Raw genomic sequence first — 22,369 nt, forward strand, 5'->3', positions numbered from 1 at the left:
ACGATCACACAGCGTCAGTTGGACTGACAGTGTCCAACAACAGACTTGCAAGGAAACTTCATGCCGGGTTTTACGTTTCATTTTCCGGTATAGTATCCAGGTTGCACCATATTATTGAGCACTTAACGCTATTCACTCCCAGGCTAAGTTAAACTAACAGCCACCAATCCTCGATGCTCACATGCCCGGCGGATGGCATTTTTTTTTAATGCCAAAATTGCAGAATAGTTTGCGTTCAGGGATTAACGTATGCACGTTGAACTTCTACCGCACCGTACGTAGCCAACCGTTGCTAACCGGAGGTGCGGATGCAACGATGCACCGATTTATTGACGATTCATCGATTTAATGTGGATTCTCAAGCTATGCGGCACATGCATCACATTCCCAGCGTAAGAATCGATGTGTTTTTTCTTTCTTTACGATTTGTATATGTTGCATGCCATCGGGTGTTTGATGCCGCTGGTGCAAGCAACAAGTGACCGCTTCGTTCGCCACAATGTAAATAAATAAAACCCTCATGACCCTGAATCGCAACAACTCAGTGGCTGCCGGAGGGGAGAATTGTTACGTATATCGCCAACCGTGATAATCGGAGGTTCGCATATCCTCTGGCAAAATATAGCAGATGTTAGCCAGTGTGTATCAGAGCCAGCCGGGTACATGAGAAAGGGCCAATGTGGCTAAAACCACATCCACTTTGTCTCACTCATTGCTGATGCTTATACAATGGCATCGCCCCCCCCCCCCCTCATCGTGATACCAACTGAACCAGGTGTTTTGTGCATTTCTAAGGATTGAACCAGTGACTGCTGAGGTCATCACGCAGTGCACATACCAAGACATCAAAAAGACAAAGATCCCCCGTATAGACTTAATATCATGTTTGGGCAAGTGCTGTTCAAGAGCACCTATGGAGGCCGAAAGACCCAATCTCTCCCATAATCGTTTACAGGCAAACACACGCATTTAATAATTATTGTTATTAGTTTTGCCACAGCTGAGTAATCTCTTTAAAGTTTGCCTAAAGTGCTCCGTGATGCACCTGATGCGTGCAGTAATGGGGTGAAGAAAGGGTGCCCTGGCAGCTTAAAGACCATAACGATTTATGTACGAGCCCACGTTGCTAAAGAGACGTGCACAGATGTACCCACTCATTTAGATGCAGTGCGTGTAAGGAAACATGCGTATATTCACCCCACGTTAGGATAATGACATTTGGGAATTCTATGCCTAATTAATGATCGCTAATGATTGAATTATGTGACTACAACAATATTGCAATCGCTGGAAATGTATTCCCAAGGGATGCGATGATGTCCATACGCACAATGCCTTGCAAGTGCATGATAATGCATAGCTTAAAATAACTAATATTTAACGTTTGCATATTAACAAACCGTGGGCACACGTTTTATCAGCTCACATGCGTGGCCATCAACTCGCACAGAATGTTTGCTCTGCTTACGTTGCGTGTAAACTCAAACGGTCCTTTCGATACACAGACGACAGGGCTGCGCGCACGATGGGTTGGGTAAAGGAATGGTTAACTTTGGGGCTCCACCGTGTTCCTGTATTATGAGTCCCCATCGTTAACAACACAAACATATTTGTTTTACCCGGGTCACTGCCCCCGTTCACGTCAACCACGCACGCTTGACATTCATGCATGGACACGCGTACACCACACACCATCCAACGACGGAGACACGGGGGGGGGGCTTCTTCAGGGTAATCAATATTAGTTAGGGCTGGCAGAGCCAAGAGGTACGGGGTGGAACCAGCCAAGCGAGCAGCACGGGCACAGAGGCAACACCGACACAAGGGAGCACAGAATGCTCAATTTTGATTATCCTTATCGTACGAACAAATTATCGTTTAAATATTCAAGCTTAATTGCCGTTGTTTATTATATACAAGCTTGATCGCCGCCGCACTAATTTTGTTGCCGTTATAAACGTTAAACATTTCATTTTAGGCGGCACAATTCCCATCGATTTTTTTGTTATCAATAAAGCATTCTGAACAAACAAGCGGAGACGCTGGGATTGCCACCTGTGTCCTGGGATTGCCACCTGTGTCCTGGTTTTCCCCGTGATCGTCCTCTTCTTGAGGTCGCCACTGTCCTGGGAAACCTTCATTGTTGGTCTTTCCCGGACATACAAAAAGTTCTCTGGGTTTATTTTTTGTCGGCTGTACGAGATGACACAGCACTCAAGACAACGCATTTCTGGTACTGCGACAGATTTCCATTCCCATTATACATCCTGGTTTGTTTGCACGTTTACCATCTCAGAGGTGGCAACCCTAGCAGACGGGCACCACACACACACACGTGCACCACCACCACCACAACAACAACGACACTTAGCTTGAAGATCACCGAGGGTTGTTCATAAACCGGTGAAAGCCATGCGGGAACTCAGCATGCACCAGGGCACGTCACGAGCAAGCAACACAGACGCCGTGCCGCCGGCCGGCCGGCCTTTCAGCGCCAGCGGCGGCGAAAGCCAGACACGACGAGCCTGGCCGCCGCCGCCGCCGCCACGGAAGCCACGTCCTTACCGAGCTCCTCCATCTCGGCCGTCATGGACTTGGAGCGCTGCGAGAGGGCCGTGGCCGGGGCCCTTTTCGGCGGCGGCGGCGGCGCTGCGGAGAAGAGAGAGTTAGCGTCGGACGTCTTGCGGCCGCGCAGCTTCCGCAGCGCCGACGAGATGGTGAGGCCCCGCGTGCGCTGTTCCTTGCTGTGGTGGAACTGGATGTCGTCGAAGTCTGCCGATGGAGAGTGGGCGCCCGCCACGCCACCGGTGCCCCGCGAGAGGCTGGCCGGCGTGGAGGGCATCCCGTCCGAGTGCCTGCTGTTGTTCAGGGTGATCATGCTGGAAACTTTCTTCATGTTTGCCCCCCAACTGAGATTTGGGGGGGGGGGTGGTGAGAGTTTGGGGATCACTCGTTCGCGAGGCGAAGGCGACCTCTGTGGTTTTGTTGAGACGTCGCTTCTTGATGTTGCCGCCCGTGAGAGGCGGGTTACTTATCGAGAGAGCCTCTCGGTCTCCCTCGCATGAGACGTGTCGTCGTCGTGGTGGTCGTTTGTCTCTCGGAGATTAAGAGTAACCGAATGACCGACTCTTTGCAGCCGAGCACTGAAGTCCCAAACAGAGCCGGGGCCGACTGTGGAAGCCACGAAGTAAGACGCTCCTTGAACGAGACAGCACGAAGGTTGTCTTCGAAGAGGTCAAAGCGACGGCAAGTTCCACAGCAACACTTCAGAATATCTCCCTTTGTTGTTGTTGCAAAATAAAAATGCAAATACTTTAATTCGAAAAATAAAAATGCTCACAGGTGGAGGGATAGCAGAGACACGGGGGGGGGGGGGGTGGAGGGGGTTGTCAAGAGCACCGTCTCGCAGGAGAGAGAGAGAGATGCGTCTTCAGCTCGGGACTCTCCACCACCCAAAATAGAACTTCATTTCAACACCAAACAAGAAGTTCTGGTTTTTCTCTCTCCTCTCTCAAGCCTCGGAGGCAACTGCGGCAGTGATGTCAGCAGAGGCGAGTGTCAATCCTCCTCCTCCACCACGTCTCTCCCGTCCTTCAACCAGGCGTGCAAGTCGGTGGATTTCATCCCTTCGTTTCTGCGTGTGGTCGCCGCCGCCGCCGCCGCTGCTGTCTCGCCGTCTTGAAAAGTCGTGGAGCAGCGCGGGATCTCAAGCGAAGACGAGGAGAAAGACGAGACTCGAAAGCAGCCTCTATTTTATGTCGCCCGCCTCCCTTTGAGAATATCGCAACGCTTTGGATAAAACCCTCCCAACCAACATCACCGCCACTATCACTCCTCCTCCTCCCCCACTACCCACGGTGGGGGCACTTTCAATCGCTGCTGGCGCACACGAAGACTCCGTGGGGGGGTGGCTACGGGGCTCACAAGAGCGCTGGCGGGGGGGACGAGGTCGCCGGCACTGAAGGAGCGCCAAACCCCGACGCCGGCTCGGCCGTCAAGTGACGCCGGGGACCTCAGCGGTGACGATGTTTGCCGTAACGCAGCTTCCCAACCCCTATGGGCCAACCCGCCCGGCCCGCACGCCCACGCTACGACAACCCCTACCCTACGACAACCCCTACCCACCCCGTGCCTGTGTGCGGTCGACACCCAACCACAGGGCACCGCCTCCCTCCTTCCCCCCACCCGTACGTACAGCAACTGAGCAAGAGCTGTGTGTGGGGTGGGGGGCAGGTTGCTGTTCGCGAGAAGCACCTGTGGTGAAGGTCCGGCACTGTGGCACACGGAGGGGGTGGGGTGGGGTGGGGGGGCAGCAACCACGCCCGGCCGCCTTTGTCTCCCCAGTGGCGATGTTTATATTACTGCACGCATCCGCACCGGGTGCTCGTTTGAGGCTGAGTCGACCCCAGGGGAGGCCCAGGGCCGGTTCAAATAATCGTCGCCGGTGTTGGCCGTGAGCGGGAATGGAACTCGGGGTTGGCCAGGTTCGGAGCGCAGCGCGCTCGCCGCTACGCGACTGAGTAGGAACGCACAAATATGTCAAAACCCTCTCTCCCTGTAGGCACGCGTACTTATTACACCTCCACCCCCCCACCCAACCTGCGTACGTACGCCTGACGCACCCACCACTCCACACCACCACCCCCCCCCTCGAATCCTATAGAACGGCCGATATTTAATCAACGCAGAAACGATCAAGGATTAATAATATTATTAACGTGTTCAAGCAAACAGATCGTCCACCGCCGGACTATCGAACTCATTTGAAGGCCAATGTAGACAAATTATTATAGAGGCTTCACTCCCCACCCCGCCCCCCCCGGTTTCCTATGCGTACATTGTCAGTAGACCCAAACCCCCCCATACACAGGCGTACACATTTGGGTTAACCACCTCCCTCCGCCCTCCATGCGTACGCACTCAATGGATGGTCCCCAACCCAGGGCCCTCCCAGTCAGCCCGCCCTGCCTCCCGCCCTGCCTCCCGCCCCGTGCTTTGTCATGATGCAGTTCGCGGCTGGGAACTTCTCTTGAGAGAAAGAGAGAAAAAAACACCACATTCCTAACACTCCTGTGTTGTCGCCTTGGTAACGAGGTCCTAAACACAAGCCCCCGTTTGGAGTTCGCACCATTGAGGTTTCCCAATAGACGCGTTATATGCGTATATCTTACCTATAAGTAGATACATTATTGCCTTCCCCAGTTGGAGTGTGTGGCGTTACCTAAACATATACTGCAACTTATTCTTAGTTCTTTCGGTAAAGTCACGTTGAAGGGAAACAACAAAATAATAAAATATATATAAAACAATAAACATTCTCACGACGTTTCCCTTCAACGTGACTTTACCGAAAGAACTAAGAATATTAATTACTGCAGTCACGAAAGCTTTAAATCAAAATATACTGCAAATGTCTATACGTTTAAACCATACTTATATTATAGTCATGTATTGCATTTACAAGTACAGTAAATGATAATGCATGAGTAAATGTTTATGTTATAGAATAAAAAAATGTCAACTAAATACATCCATATCTTCATTTTTCTAATGGGTATAAAAGCATGAAGGATGCCCACCTCTATAGTGTGAACTATTTATCGATCCTTGTTATTAACTTTAAGTATGCATTATATTACTTTCTCAAATATCAACACATCTACCTCCTTCAAATTGGCAAGGGTACGATATTCACCTCTATTGATGGCCCTGAGACCAGCGATGACAATTCCACATTCCCTTGACGGAGCGCCAGTCTCCATAAAAAAAAACTACCGCTTTTGACTTACCACCAAGTGATAACTTATTTTTTACGAACCTCAGTGACGACTTTGGGTTTGCACCCTAACCAGGATTTCAACGGGCAAACCTCTTAACTGTGAGTCAAGCTCTTGAACCAACAATTCTCCCGAACTGGATAACACGTGTATTCAAATGTATGAATGCCTTATGAATTATAGTACACATAGAGACACGATCTCCAGATTTCCCACGCAAGAGACAGCTTGGTTTAGGGGCTAAAATGTCAACCTACCGCCTATCTTATACGCAAGAGTGACTTTTGTAATATATTCCTTCTGTGACTTATTAAGCTTGTATAACTCGGAGGATACGAGCCACACCCTGGCATGCGATGGCATGTCTTTTTGGCTACACACGAGTACTTTCTGCCCCTCCTCTGCATAGGAGTTTTATACCTCTATGTAATTTCGAAGTGTTTCCAGTTTTTTTCACTTATCTTTCCTTGCGCTTACGGTCATTCCAATTGCTTTTGTTTACTGCAATGGAAAATGACTTTCTCTGATGGTGACGTGAAGCATATTGCACTGCAAATGTGCCTGATATTTTGTCTGTGTTTGTGCATCTCAGAGCGGGTGGCTACTTTGAAAGTTGCAATGCCACTCAATTCGTTTGTCTACGATGTACATGATCAGGTGTTGTACTATACAACGGTTATGCATTCACTATAACTGTACAAAGACAAACATTCCCCCGTATATGCTTAATATACCTTTGGGGTAAGGGGCCGTCCATAAATGACGTCACGCGATTTTGAACGATTTTTGACCCCCTCGTAACACGGCGTCACAACAAAGTCAGACCCCCCCCCCCTCAAATATGACGTCACAAAGCTCTGCCCCCCCCCCCCAAAAATATATAAAACATGCTTCAAATCGCTTTAAACTATTGTCATTGTAGTGCGTATTTAATGTGGCGCTGCACCCTGATGTTGTAAGGAGAAAACATTTATTTAAAAAGTATATTTAATTAAGTAATTAAGCAGAACGTATTGTCTATATTTATTTAAAGTTGCGCATTTTGATGTGAGGTCACATTTCTCAACCCCCCCCCCCCCCCTTCGTCACACATCGTCACAAATGTCTGACCCCCCCCCCCCCAGGTGCGTGACGTCATTTATGGACGGCCCCAAAGTGCTGTAAGCAAGTAGCACTGATGAAGGCCGATACGGCACACCAGGGGGTGGGTGGCCAGCACTACGCCCGGCCGCCTTTGTCTCCCTCGTAGCAATGTTTACAAACTGCACAAGGTGCTCATTTTCGGCTCAGTCGACCACGACACATGCACATATACGCACACAAACGTATACAAAAAATATCCTGCCTCATTTAGAACTGCATTTGCTAATTATAGGGTGTATAAGAACAAACAATGCACTGTGTATATGTATGTTTACACAAACACAGGAAATAAATAGTGTATGGACGTACATTATATAAACAGACAGCTGTAAAAAACGACTTACAGAACACATTGAAGTGGTTTACTTTTCTGAAAATGATATATTGGGTGATTATATAACTAAATATTCAAGCATGCGGTGTTGCTCATATCCATCGATGGGCTTGAGTCATTGGTAGAAATTCCACATTCATATGACAAGGGCCAGCCAGTCTTCCCATAGAATGACTACTTTATTGTCTGCAAAGTGGCACTCACATTTATAATAATATAAAATCACCTCCACTGTTTATGGATGTAAACACAAAATAAAACCGAGAATATTTCCACTTATCCGCCTTCATGTGAAGGATCAACCTTTATTTTCACGTGCCAATATTGGCCTCAATAAAGTAGGCATTAGTGCACATTGCAGCAAAATAAAGAGTTCGCGGATAAGTGGCAAATAACAGCAAGGATTGTCCACCACTTTGGGCGACTCCGTTTATTAGTGGATGAGCGTGGGTCGTACGACGAATCTTGTGTTTCCAGAAGACTGCTTTCACGCCACTAACCGGCGGATGATCGAGGATAAACAAGAATATTCCATAACTTCTGGTTTACTCGTCAGCAGATATCATGAAGGATATGTCACGCAGATAATGGGACTTTGAGAGAATTTAATATGGGACTTGGATTTTAGGCAGGGGTAGTAAATAGTGGGGTGAAATGAGGGGTGGGTGATCCAGATGTCTTGTGACCTCCCAATTGACCCCAAACTATTTTTCCTTTGCATACAGTATTCATTTCTGTATTAAATAAATCTTACTTAAAGAAATGTTAAGTTTTAGATAATTGAATGGGGGTCACATGACATCTGGACAACCCTGTATGATACTGTACAGTCAAGCTACACTATGTTTCGGTTCCATTGTGATAAATCTGCTCGGGACTTCGCTAGTAAATGCTGTAGTAGCAATTGATCGTGCCGCTATCCACTCTTTGAAGAGTTCGCTCTCAATAATATGAATTATAAATTAAACCAAATGATTGTTGTATTTTACCAAGCAAGGCCCACTGAGCTACATGGCTCTTTTTGCAGAAGCGACGTGGCCACAAATGACAGCTGAACGCGGTGGCTTATCACGTGGACATTGTGAGCAGCCAAATTGGTTTAAACGCAGGTTTCTAATTAAAGTCTTTTCATGAGGATGTATTTTTTTTCTTTCGTAACTCGATATCGTGGTGCCCGCAGCTGACATGCACGCTCCTTGTGTGCTTTTAAAAATAAAACCAGGAAGTTGTTACTCGCCCACATGGCCCGGGAAATCATTGGAAAATAACCCATAGTGGATGGCCTCTCTGTGCCTGGCTGGTCACAAGTTTATAAGTTACTTTATCCGGAGCAGACTCATAAGCAGTGGTGTTTTTTTGTTATCTTCATAATGGTTTTACCATGGCAACCGATGACTTATTAAACATGCACCTTTGCCTTAATCACATTTCCACAGATATTTGCCAAGACAAGAGTGTTCATTGTGCCCTGGCCGGCCCATTTTTCACTGCTTTCAAACAAACTGTGTACACACGCCTATCTCGCCCAAGTTAAACACAACCTTTTTTTGTGAGCTGGTGCTACAATGGAGTGAACGTAAGCCTTCTGGTATCTGTTACGGGGATGGCTACTATTGCAGATGAGGGTGTCTTTCGAGTAAGGTGGGCAGACACTTCTGTGCTGGTGACCGCATGTGTGCTTTCGTTCACTTGTTGTTCTCCTAAGTGGGCGCAAAGGTAACGAAGAGGTCAGCACATGTGGCATTGGAAAGGCTTTCCAAGAGACACTTTGGATAAGAGAATGGCCAAGTCAGCTGAGATTTTGCTTTTTCGCTTCAGTGTTTTTTAAGTCCAAACAAATATCGCCTGCACCTTGGCAGAATTAGAAAGGAATGTAAATTATCCAGGGTAAAAAAAAACCTTGATTGGGAGCACAAAGCTCTGACATGCAGAGACATGTAGACACATGCACACAAACACGCCGAAACAAAGAACCCCTGCTCGCCTCAAGGGGGGGGGGGGACGGCTTGAGCAAGCGTTGTTTGCGAGCACCTATTGTGGCCAGCACAGCAAACACAGGGGTGGTGTGGCCAACATTCACCACCATACGAGTTGTGAAATTTCCGGCTAAGCCTACCTAGGGAAGCATGTTCAGACAGCACTTGCCACCGATGCTCACGCGCAACAACAAATCAAAACCCAAGTCGCAAGGATCGCTAACCATGAGCCCACCACCACTCCCTACAACGCACAAACATTTATGGATAGAGAATATAGCACACTTCACGTAAAGATATGACAAAACTAAACTTGTTTTTATTTTACCAGGTAAGGTCCACTGAGCTATATAGCTCTTTTTCAGAAAAGACCTGGCCACAAATGATAGCTCAACAAAGTGGCTTATCAGGTGGGAATTTAAAGCAGCCAAATACTCTTAAACGCGTGATGTTGATTCTAAACGTGGAGGCAAATACCGAAGGACAAGGAGAAAAATCCACACGGCCACGGGGAGAGAGACATACAAACTCAAAATATACAGGCGTCAGGGTTGGGATCGAACCCACGATCGCCTGCGCACCAGGCGAGGGAGCAAACATCTCGCCACCACGGCACCCAGCAATCTTTCAAGCCACCACTCTTTCAAGTATGCCAAATGCTTACAGTAAAAGTAAATTGTGATGCACATGCAATTCGTAACAGGACTAAAAATAATGTGCACTTGGCCAGTTTACAACATGAACCCGCAGTAACAACATGGGGCTAGGTCCTAAATAAGGCTACTGTCGCTGGTGGAGACCAATCAGTTTCAAAGACAATGCGTATATTATAATATCTAATATGATAATTATCAGAGCATGCGTTTGTGTGCATGTTTACCACAAGTGCGTGTGGTTAATGCAGACATGATTCCTTGCAAAAGGTTTCAATTTGGTGTATGAACATCTTAACACCTGTTTCATTGCCAGAGAGGGTAAAACCCACTCTTATTTTTTCATGAACCCGCAGTGCTTTCACAAGACTTGACCTCATTCATGCCACTGGTGAAGTGTCACAGTATCTTCCGTCATTCATTCTCATGTCACTTTCCTCTTTCTATCTCCAGGCGAGCCTATTCAGGACAACTATTTTTTAAAACAACAATGACAATATACTCTATCTACATGTGGGATAATGTTTTAGTCATTTATACTGCAAACCACTGTGTGCCATTGGCTAATTAACAATGCCATGGACTACTTTCTTTGATATTCACTTAACAGCACTATGGAAAATAACACTGCACTGTTCTCGTATTACTGAAGGGCATTATTATGAGTCTGACTGAGTCGCAATATTTCTTTGGAGGGTCCTTACATTGAAACTTTGGGTAATTTCCATCAATGAGTGTCTGGCATGTGGTAGGAAACTGGAGTATTCGAAAGAAATCCATGAATAACAGGGGCTAACACTGTCATCCCTAGGAAATCATGTATGTTGAACTTCTTTCGCACTGTATGTAGCCAACCATGCCAATCAGAGGTCAGGAGGGAAGGACAACAAACTAAATACAAAAAGCAGTTCTAAAGAAATTCGTTTTCAATCTAGATTTAAAAGTGCATAGCTCCAGCGGCTTCTACGTATGACCCTGTTGTAAACTAACTTACCAGCAAGAACACTAAACCCACGGACTATTCAGCTGCCTCAAGCTCAGCGAAGATCAATAATTCAAGCATTGCTCACCCGGCTTGGGACACCGCCACCCCCAGTTTGGAATTGCTCGGAACACAACCAGTGTTGACACCAGAGGATAAACCATTTTAAAGTAGGACACTAAGGCAGACGCGGAGGCAAGGAGCGAGGACCCATGCCATCGCCTCTGCCAGAGTAAGATTGGCCAGCCAGACATTGACAAGAACCCACGGCTGTGAGACAGATTTTTGCTCCATCACACTTTTGCTCCATTACACCGAGCACCCTCGCCCACAGGGGCACTGGGAAGCCAGGGTGGACGTGTTGAACACGAACCAGAGCGTGCGACTTGTTTTGAAATTGACTTGAACGGCGCCGGGGTTTCATGGAGGACAAACGTTCCTTGCGGCTCGCATTTCCCTTCCTCGGCTTCATCGCCATTGCTCTCGTGTGAGCACCATCTGCAAATAAACACCTACGCGGGCACCGCTAATAATAAGCACATGCTCACCCGCCCCGGGACCGATGGCACCTTTACAAGGAGGCAGGCTGCGTCATGCGGGAAGCATTCTGAACTCCGCTTTGGTAATAAAAAAAAGTAGACGCTTATTAAACAGGTCGTTTGACAGCTTTAGCTTATGAATTAGCCAGTGTTAGGTTAATCGCCATCAATGTCAGTCAGTCTTTTATTTTCCCTTGTCCTGCACTGATGAAAGGGACGTTGCCCAAAATACCACACCATTGCAGTCTTTTGGTCAGCGGAATACAATGGCTTTGTAGCTTCCACTTTGTTTTGAGAGGAGATTTAAATTATTTGAACATTTTCTGTTATGAACTAACCACTGCCAATATTGTCTCCTGACTCCTATTTTTTCCTTCTTTTGCCACATCTGCCTTGCAAAAAAATATATACGAAAAGCCTCAAATGGGATCAAATCTTACTGATGTAATTGCTGTTGTATGAAATACAAAGACGAACACATTGAATAACTCACATCGTCAATACACTCAAACGACAGTATTAAAAGGTAAAGGCGCAGCCCTCCAACGGCTGCTCACCCCTCTGCTGGCAGAAGGGCCTCCATCAGAGGGAGCTCTGAGAGGCCCGCTGGCGGGTGTTTTGGCCTCCTCCTCCTCCTCCTCCACGCTTGCCAGACGTGTTGTAAGAGGTGGGAGTTACTCACACTTTACCCAACCACGCACGACCTGGCCATCGACGAACTGTGTTGCAACCATGTATGCTGATCGGTGGACAGGGGTGGAGGGATTTATTAAACTTGCCAATACTTTCAACTGTCCCAGCCGGGAGATCGAACTAACGGCATCTGGTATGTACCTCCAGTGTGCTAACTGTTACACGTCAGCAGCGTATCTGAAACTACACCACTGTATTTCACGAGTCAAAAGGAAAGTGTCTCCCTGCTCTATCTGGCAATTATGTGGCACACACGTGAAGTCATGCACACATCCAGAGTGCATTATGCAAAAACAAAAACCGTCAGCAAGTTCCTGAAGAAGTGCACTGTGGTCATCTTGTCTTAAATCACAATCGAAATAAATTGTAGTAAATGTGACCGACCGATAGGCATCAGTGATGCAGTGATAAACAACAGCAAAAGAATTTCATCCTAAGTAGGAAGAAAATGGTCCACAATGCACTTCTTTTAAGAAATGCTGATGGGGTTCTTTTACATACGCACAAAGACTGTGTGCTTTTTAAACACCTTTGTATCTTATTCGGCATTCATATCCACTGACAATCGTAAACCACTGATAGGACTTCAACAATTCCATAGTGCGGGCTCAATCTCTCTGTAGGAAAAACTTCAAACAACGTAGTACCTATATTATCTTTCTCAGAGAGATGAAGAGCAGAACTGACATTTTACCGGAATTTGAACTCGTGAGTTTTGCCCCGTAAAAATTCCAGCAGCACTTGCACACAAAATAGTTAACCGCAGAATAATCTTTACGACGTATTTTCATTGAATAACTATTTGGTTATATAATACGAAACAATTAGCTTGCTAGCCGTTCCATCTGGCCTATGCCTCCAGTCAATATATGGCATTACATACTTCGTTATACACCCAATGAAGCTTGCCAAGATAAGCTCCGTAGAAATCATTGAAAAAGGAGGGCAACTGTGTGCAATGTGATGGTTTTGTTGTTGTTGTTGTGCAGACACTATTGGTGGCTTCCATCTGGCCTGCTCGATAGCCTGGATTAGTCACAGGCGGGTCCCGGGATTTGTACCCAGGATCTTATGATTCTGTCCCCTTACATGGGTACAGTATTTGTCACCCGAGTCACCTGACCACGCATTTTGACTGCCCCTCTAATATTCCATCACTGTCGGATTACATTTCAGAAGGGAAATTGAGCAACCGAGTGTTGCGAATTAAAACGTTGAATTTATCCCGTAACCCAAGTACTAGAGAGATAATATATTTTCCCAATTGGGCCATTAATTACAATCTGGAAGAGACAAATGATCATGTAACCATTATTTTAAATGGATCCATAACTCCACACAATACCTGACTGTTTAATACAACTACAAGTCTTGCTACCCTGCGCTTTAATGTAGTGGCCAAATCGGTGAAGTTGTGAGGTCGTATTATTTTACACCCTCTGAACAGGTGATGGCAATTCCTTGTTCCTATGGCAGGGGTAAGTCTCTCCGTGGGAAAACCGCTGTTGACTTCCCATGAAGTAGTCGCAGTTCATTTGATCTGCCCCACGTGCAGCCTTTCCCATTGTGAGTTGAGAATTTTGGCAATGGCACAACGCAGCTGGATAAAGGGAGACACGGGTTAGCGTAAACGCAGAACAACCATATTGTAATTCGCTGTAATATACATTTTTTTATCACTTATATTCATTTATTTTCTTCCAGAAAACATGAATTCTTACAACTGATAAAAGAAAGGCTTTACAGTTGATCATTATTATCGTGTAAACGTCTTCTTGGTTCTTTCGGTAAAGGCACCAAGAAGATGAATCCCTGCAGTCACAAAAGCTTTAAATAAAAAAATTAAGGGGGGCTATATCAGAGCTTTAAATCGAAATCTTGTAAACGTTCAGTATTTTATGACTGGCGAAAGAGCCTCAAAGTTAAGTCTTACAACTATTTTTCAGAGAGGACGTTAAACGATATTCATTTTTAAAAAAAGCTTTTCAAATCGAAGGAAACCATATATAACTTCACGAAAACCAACAAACAAGGGGATTATACTCTCAAACGCCCTTACAGATGGGTTCATGAACCTGCTTGCTGTAACCACCATTTCCAGGCAACTCTGAATCCTGGTGGGTTTTGGAGTTTTTAGAGCTCTCTGTGATCCACCAATCCATGCCTCGAAAGTGCTGATTCCCCAAGCATGCACCACCCTACCTGGCTCAAATGAAGTTTCATAATGCAGTATACTTACTGGTTTCCAGCTTTGCGTGTCAAGACTATAATAAGAGGCTTGAATAAAATTAACTTGATATTCATGACAGTTACCCACACCTACGCAGGCACGGAAAGCGACATATTTAAAGTGTTTGTGTAGCGCAGTACTACTTAAAGCAAAAATAGCTCAAAGAATATTCAAGAGGAAACAAGTCAAAGTCGCGGAGCCTTCAACACACAGTTCAGAGGGTTCGTCTCTACTTTAAGGGCACTCGGTCTGGTGATCAGTGCAGTTCGCCGAGCATCAGGAGCTGGCCGCTTTGACTGTCCAGGCCGGTCTCTTTTGTTTTTATCTCGAAGCCACAGCGTGTCTCAGATGAGACGAGTAAAGAAGTGACAATTCACTGCGATGATCGAGTCGGGGCCAGTTGAGACCGGCGGAATTTCTGCCACGTAGCCCCATCGAACGCGTGGCGCTGTGCGTAACTGGTTTCACGAGCATGTGACTCTTGTGTTCGAAACGAGGGTTGGATTTCGGAATGTGCATGTTCTCGACCAAGTATGCACGGCTAAGCTTGCTGGTGTGGTGAGCCTGAATGGTGCAGCATTGTGAGTCGTGCGGTCAAGGAAACACGTCCATTAGGCCTCAGTCGTTATGGACAATGACATTGCCAGTAATTACGCTTTGCAAAGTTTATTTGCCAAGTGTTGACAATTGTTCGCCAGTGGATGAGCAAAAATATTTTGAGTTAGAATCCACTGACGAAGATGACGTTGAAATGGATATCACGTGTGTTTAAAAGCAATGAAATGTCCAGACATTTGGCACTTGATGTGAGCACAACGTGGCATTTAGAAACACTACGTCCTTTGTGTTTTGTCTGATATGTCATTCTTCTTCTTCATCTACCTCGGAAAAGCCTCAATGAGTGTCAAGGCTCACCGCATGTTTGCACTTTCACAAGTGTATATGTGAATGTGCCCCAAAATAACTCGCACATACGAGAAGAGTATATTTAAACCACGCGCCAAGAGCCTTTCACAAACCTACTTGCTGCGCTACCTTGTAGAGGCACCACTTATGCACCTTCTTGCACAAACGAAGACAATGTCCTCCGTATAGCCTTAACAGAATGTTGGGGCAACTGCTGTTTGCGAGCACCTATGAAGACCGGCAAGACACACGAAGTGGTGGGTGATCAACATGACGCCCGGTCGCCTTTGGCTCCCCAGTCCTGATGCTTACACACTACACCAGGTCCTGTGCTCATTCAGGGCTTAGTCGACCTAGGAGAGGCCCACAACGAGCGAATCGAGCGCAGGTTGCCGGGTTCGTAGAGCAATGCGCAAACCACTTCACCACCTCTCACCACAAAGACAACAATCGCCCCTCATAGACTTAACAGACTGTAGTGGCAAGTGCTCTTAGCGAGCACCTATGAAGGCCGGCACGGCACACGAGGGGGTGGGTGGCCAGAACCGCACCCGGCCGTCTTTGTCTCCCCATCGGCGATGTTTACACATCGTACCAGCTACTCAGTTGAGGCTGAGTCGACCTACGGGAGGCCCAGGACCGGTTGAGACAATCGTCACCGGGAATGGAACTCGGGTCGCCGGGTTCGTAGCGCGGCGTGCTAACAACTACACTACCGCTCCCCCCACTCTCATCACGCGTGCGAACACACACACACACTGGCTCCATGTTTGTGTAATCAACCAACCCCACCGGCTAATGGCTGGACTGCAGGTTTGCGTCTGCTCACCTATATGTATGCAAATATATTCGCGAGGCTCAAATAAAGCCGTCCGAAAGCCGTCCCTTGGTGTGGACCAATCAGTTTCAAGGACAATGCATATATTATCATAGTATGCTTTTTGTTTGCATTTTGACTGCAGATATTGTGGTTAATGCAGACATGAATCCTTGTAAAAAGGTTTCAGTTTTGTTGCCAAAAAAGGGGAAAACCCCTATTATAACAAAACAGGTGTTAAGATGTTAAAACACCCAAACTGAAACCTTTGACGAGGAATCATGTCTGCATTAACCACATACTTGTGGTCAGAATGCAAACAAAAAAACAAACACTGATAGTATATGCATTGTCTTTGCAACTGATTGGTCCACACCAGAGACAGCTTTCTTTAGAGCTTCGTCCCAAACGGTGTTTAACGGTATTAAACCATCACATACTATCAGAGTATGTTGTTTTTTGTTTACCAAAACATCCATTCTGTTTAAGTAAAGGGTAATCCCCCCTCCCCCTTTACCCCTCCTCCTCCCCCCCCCCATGTAAACCTTCATGTCCCCCGCTGGCGGTCCCCACCTGGGTGTGGAACAGCGAGACCCGAGTTCTCCCCCCCACTCACTGGACCCTGTCGCCTTCCAACTTGCGGGGCTGCTGTTGGTGGAATTTCAGTCCCACCCCCACCTCCGTTCGGTGATCGGCGTTTTGTATCGGGGCCCGCATTGAGCTGTGACAAAAAACTTGCAAATAAAAGTCATGAGTATCGGATGGTGACTATACAGCAATGTATATATATTTAAAGGTGTTGCTACTTTAACGACGATACAAACGTCGATGTATTCGTGTTGTAGGTTGCAATTACAAAAACAACCCTAATTGCTTAGTTGACTGGGAAAAATATATTTAACATTTCAGCCAGCTGGATCATTTCGGAGAAATGCAGTCTGTATCACCAGCAAAAGTAATTCCTGTTTTTCTATTTTGAATAATCAACATTTTTATATATATATCATATTAGGAAAAAGCCTCACCCATGATAGGAAGACATGTAATGATATTCAAACACTATAATGCAGTTAAAATGTTAATATGTTATTTGATAGCATGTAGCATCTACATCCAACTCTACCTCAAGATGCCGATTGACTTCAAATCATAAGTAACTAAAACAAATCAAAAATAACTGTAAACGATGAGGTTCATCTACTGCACACATTCTCGTTAATATGATGCCACATTTGTCAAAGTTTCGTAATTTCTGTGGGAGTACAAGCTTGCGAGAGCTGCGTTGGCGGACCACATCATTGTACGGAAAACTCAAGACGGACGGACAAGCGGAGCGACGTGCTGGCGATCTGAGCTAATCGCATGACCCAGACAACAACGACAACAACAACAACAAAACGTGCCCCTGGTATCTTTGTGCGTTTGCATTCCGTAGCTGACGGCAAACAATGATGGAAACGCGTCCGCAATGTTTTGCCGTGAGCAACGATCGTATGCGAGAAACGCGAAGACAATCAGAAGACAATCATGTTACGAACACAAACAAAAAAGAATGTTGAAACAAAGTAAAAGGGTAAACAAATGTATTAACCACTGTTAAAGAGGAAAAGGGGTTATAAATAACAAGTTTTAAACGTCCGAGTAATAGATTTCAGCAATAAACATAGCTCCACAGTAAATGTCATTTCCTTTTAAGCCCCGGAAAGTGAATATGGGCTTCGATCTGCCAGCGATGTTTTTGGCCACTCCTGCACAAAACGCTTATTTTAAGTGATTACAGATTGCAGACAGCACATCATGCTCAAACTATGTATTATGATGTATTGTAAAAACGTAAAAAAATATACGAGCGTTAATACAGCAAAAGAAAAAGCCGAGAAATTATATTCATAGAGTAAAATATAGTGTGCCCTTTGGCTGCGGGGCTAACGATATTAAATGAAAAGGGACATTGGAAATAAATGATTGCCTTAAGAGGGGATACTGAGTGAATATAAAAAAAAACATTAATGGCTTTCTTATATTGGCATTTCTATGGGCAAAGTGAAAAACACAATCTATATAAACACACACACATGTACGCACGTGTAAGCATTGCGCAAACGCACAAAGACATAGGTTCACCACAGAGTCTGTTGGGGCATGTGCTATGAGCGAGTACTCTAGCACTTATATTGGCCGGCACGGCACACGAGGGGGTGGGTGGCCAGCACCACACCCGGCCGCCTTTGTCTCCCTAGTAACAATGTGTACACATCGCACCAGGTAGTAATTTGAGGCAGAGTCGACCTAGGCGAGGCTCAGGACTGGTTCAGATAATCGTCACTGGTGTTAGCCGTAAGTGGGAATCGAATTTAGGTTGCCAGGTTTGTCGCGCAGCATAGCGCTAACCGCCAGGCTACCGCTCCCCAAACACACGTGCACATGCACGTTTATGTATTCTGGCACGCATTTTTCTAATTTGAAATAGAGGCATAGCACGTGATGTTTATGCCACTCTCAGGTGTGTACGCTGCTTGTACGCGTGTCCAGCATGATGTTTGACGATGAACTCCACGTGCTGGGAGCTTCTGAAGAGCTCTTTGAATGTTTTATTATTGTATTTTAAAGTGCAATTCACCTTCTTTCATTTACCAATATTTGAATTTGTTGTGTATTACATAACAATATGGTACAGATGTGTTACATGTATATATATTTTATATTCTGTTGTCTTCTAAACCCCAGTTGGTCTTTGCGTTTCAACGGTCCTATATTTCATCTCCTGGTTAAATAAAGTAAACTGATAAACAGACTGCAGCAGCCTGCAGTGCAGTTAGCGAACTCCTATTCAGGCGGCAAAAACAACTCGAACCATTGTAACCCAAATCGTAGCTCAGTGCACTAACCAAGGCGCTTCCCCACTCTGGCACAACACTCTTTCTGCATGCGTGCCCACAAACTATGTATACAGTGCTTGCGTTATTTCTCCAATAATACAAGCGACCTTACCGCAAACAGCTGTGGTTCAATGTCTCACAAGCAATTTGGTTCAGCTTCCGATTTCTTGAAAAAATTTTACTTGGCAGATTTACTATCTCTTTGGTTCTTTCGGTAAAGTCACGTGGGTAGAAAATAATTATAGATCACGACGTTCGATCGCAACACAAGCAATCGTCATCAGGTGAGACAACTACAGCAAGAAAACGGGTGAACTACTTCAGCAGTTTTATTCAGCAGTTTTCTTGCATTTACAGCCAAATCCACTGCAAGCCCTGCTTTTATTATTAACGAACACAATTGCTGAGTGTTTATTTTTTGTAGTCTTAAATTTAGCATTGCCATGCCGCACAGCATGAATGCATATTTTAGAAATGAGCATTCTTTACTTTACCCGAAACAAAGTGGATGCAAAAGTGCCTAAATATCACTGTGTATCCGTCGTTCAATTTCCCATGCGCAATTTTATTGAGGGGCTCTGTGTTGTCCTGGTGTGGTCTGAGATTGCTTTTATTGTTGCTTTGCCCAAGCATGCATTTAGTGTGGAAATATCGGCAGGATTTGATGTACTTGAGCAATTTGGACCCATAAACTTTATATAATTTTATCTACATATTTACATTTTATGACTTGCTCACCTTTTCTCTATTTTGCACTCCAATCAGTTTTGTTGTTGTATTGTTTGTTGATGTATCTTGCTGACCCGTCCCCACAACGCACCTGTGGAAAAGAGCGCCATAGCTCTTCAGATTCCTCCAAGGTAACAAGTTAGGGGGGTCACAGTTAACAATTCAGCACTAAACCATCACGCGAACTCAGGGTCACCCTTCGCAGCAGCTCATGGCTCGCCATCAAACAACGACGGTTGCTGCATCGTGTACTTTTCAGATGCACTTCCACGGCCGTCTGGAACGCTCTTCCTTAACGATATTAGGCAGCCACTGGAGCTGTGCACTTTTACATCTGGATTGAAAACTCACTTCTTTATAACTGCGTTTCACGTGTAGTTTGTTGTCCTTCCTCCGAAGTTCAACATATATACTATCTCCGGTTGTTTATATATCTCAACACACATGATGCTGAGTTGACCCTCAACTGGCATTTGAACTCACAGCCTTCTGATAGCAAGTTAACCGCTATAACCACAGACACACACCCAGCCAAACAGAACATGTTTTCAATGCCTCACAAAAAATCATAAAGTGGGAGTTGAACTATGCAGCTTGTGGTGCTTAGCGGCACTGTGGTATGCTAACCGCAGAGACCATCTGACCAGTGACCCTCAGTGGAAGCATCTAGGGATGATGTTGGCTTAGCATATCGGGTTTGTTTTGGAACGTATTTTGATGTGGTTTGTCATCTCTCATCCGCCCACGCAAAAAAATAAGAGATGCCAGGCTGAGAGACGAGGTGTTATTGGAAATATAGCATCACCCATGCCTTATCCTGAGCACCTGCGGCCACATATTATTTTGGGCACAATGAAAACAAACGCAGAGTGCAGAATATACAGCACATACAGAATATAGCTACAAGTGAAGAGAGTATCTGCGCTTTGAACCCAGCGACTTGAGTTCGTTGCCCGGCCACCTAACATCGATGTGTGAGTTGTATCTAATTGTATTATTTTAAGAGGTAAAGCCCACTGAGGTATTAGCTCTTTTTTCAGAGCCAACCTGACAGCTTGCAGAAGTGGCTTGTATCATCGCGCGTGGGAATTTATAGCAGCAGCCAAATAATATTAACACATGTTTCTAAATGTGGAGCGTAAAATCGAAAGAAAATAAAAAAATCAACATGTGCACCACAGGGAGAGAGAACACACAAACTGCAGATATGCAACAAGGCATCGTCAGGGTCACGATCGAGCCCACGACCTCCTGCGTACCAGGTCAGGGAGATAACATTTGCTCGCCACCGCGGTGCCCCAACTAGACCTGGAACTCTCCTCCGCCAACCTGCACGGACCGTGCTGAAGCATGGTCAAACCAGACCCATGACTGACCACAGTGTGTGGAGGAGGCCTTCATCCAGCAGCGGATTGACAAAGGGCTGTCATGATTTTTGTTTGTATATCTGACCAAACCACTGGAAAATTCTAAAACATTTCAATAAACAGTAAAGCGCATGACCGTCATTGGTTGACGCAGCCCATCATTTGTATTTGTACATTCAGCAGTGGTTGGCGAGACGGTTTCTGCCAGAGGAATGTGGTAAGTTCACGTTTGGGAAGCCACAAATTGGTGTTGAGTGCTCATCAAATGTTTGTTTGCGTGAGCAGAGTGGACTTGTGCCTGATTGGATGCAAGTTGGAGCAATGGAATGGGCTCGTGGTGTGCAGGATCTCGGTGCGTTCTTACACGGCCTGATGGAGAGAGACGGTGGCAGCTAGGGAAGGCCTTCACCCATGGCTGATAATAATTATATACAGGGAGCCCTCTGCTTATGAACGAGTTAGGTTCCAGAGGTCTGTTCGTATGTCGATTTGTTTCGTTCGTCCAACTTTACTCCTGTCGATTCCAAACAGGTTGTACGGCATGCACACTGAACACGGAGAATGGCTTTAAACGTTGTATAATCTACTGTAGATGTAGATGCCACTGGGCCTTCACGTTCTGCAGACGTAGATGCCACCACCGCCAAATATTGCGCGGCGGTTGAACGAACGACCCTCGGTGGGAACCGGCAACTGGACAAATTCGTTCGTATTTATGAAAGTTCTTAAGTCGAATGTTCCTAAGTAGAGGAGTCCCTGCACAACTAGTTTGTGATAACACACAATATAATGAATAAAGCAAGAGAACAGCTGTACAAGCGTATGTTCCAATAAGTTGCAAAACGTCTTTTGAGCGATTATGTGCTAAAATTGCACCAATCCTTAATAATTTATACTTTGTGTACAATTTCTTCCAGATTTTAATCCCGCACAGCTATTCATAGATTGCAGAGCAGTGCAGCCCCTCACGTTAACAAAAACAATCCACGGAAGCGGATATCACAGAGCTACCTCTGAGGATCCCCTCTGAAGCGACCTCTCGTACACACATCGCAGGTGCGGCAATTTGCACCCCACTCTGCACGTGAGACTAAGATTCTTCGCTTGACGGTCGCACTAATATTACACATCTCAAAAGCTGTTATCATCCCAGCCACCACCGTTTAAATAATGGACCCTCTTCCCTGTCGTGAAGTCCCCGGTGTACGGGGACCAGGGCCCCCCTTCCCTATCGTGGCCTCCCACCCCTACATGCACGGTCCACCTGCGGTTGGGATTATAATCACGCGAACGATACCGTCGTATCGAACGAGCTACGCAACTGCACTGTAACGGGGCTCGCGG

General features: G+C 45.9%; 1 protein-coding gene across 6 annotated transcripts in view; it reads right to left on the minus strand.

Annotated features, from left to right (window-relative positions):
- Positions 1-22,369, minus strand: part of LOC116945424 (SH3 and multiple ankyrin repeat domains protein 2-like) — a 661,289-nt gene that overhangs the window by 59,875 nt on the left and 579,045 nt on the right. For 4 of the 6 annotated variants that reach the window (XM_032959738.2, XM_076069270.1, XM_032959737.2 and 1 more), the window contains exon 18: positions 2,566-2,649. The exons of the other annotated variants lie outside the window; for them this stretch is intronic. In XM_032959738.2, coding sequence (XP_032815629.2) covers positions 2,566-2,649 — 84 coding nt within the window. The remainder of the gene's footprint in view (positions 1-2,565; positions 2,650-22,369) is intronic. 6 annotated transcript variants of the gene reach the window in all.

The sequence above is a fragment of the Petromyzon marinus genome, chromosome 24 (genome assembly GCF_048934315.1).
Source record: "Petromyzon marinus isolate PM22_M1 ecotype Great Lakes invasive population chromosome 24, UKy_Petmar_22M1.pri1.0, whole genome shotgun sequence".
Taxonomy (NCBI): domain Eukaryota; kingdom Metazoa; phylum Chordata; class Hyperoartia; order Petromyzontiformes; family Petromyzontidae; genus Petromyzon; species Petromyzon marinus.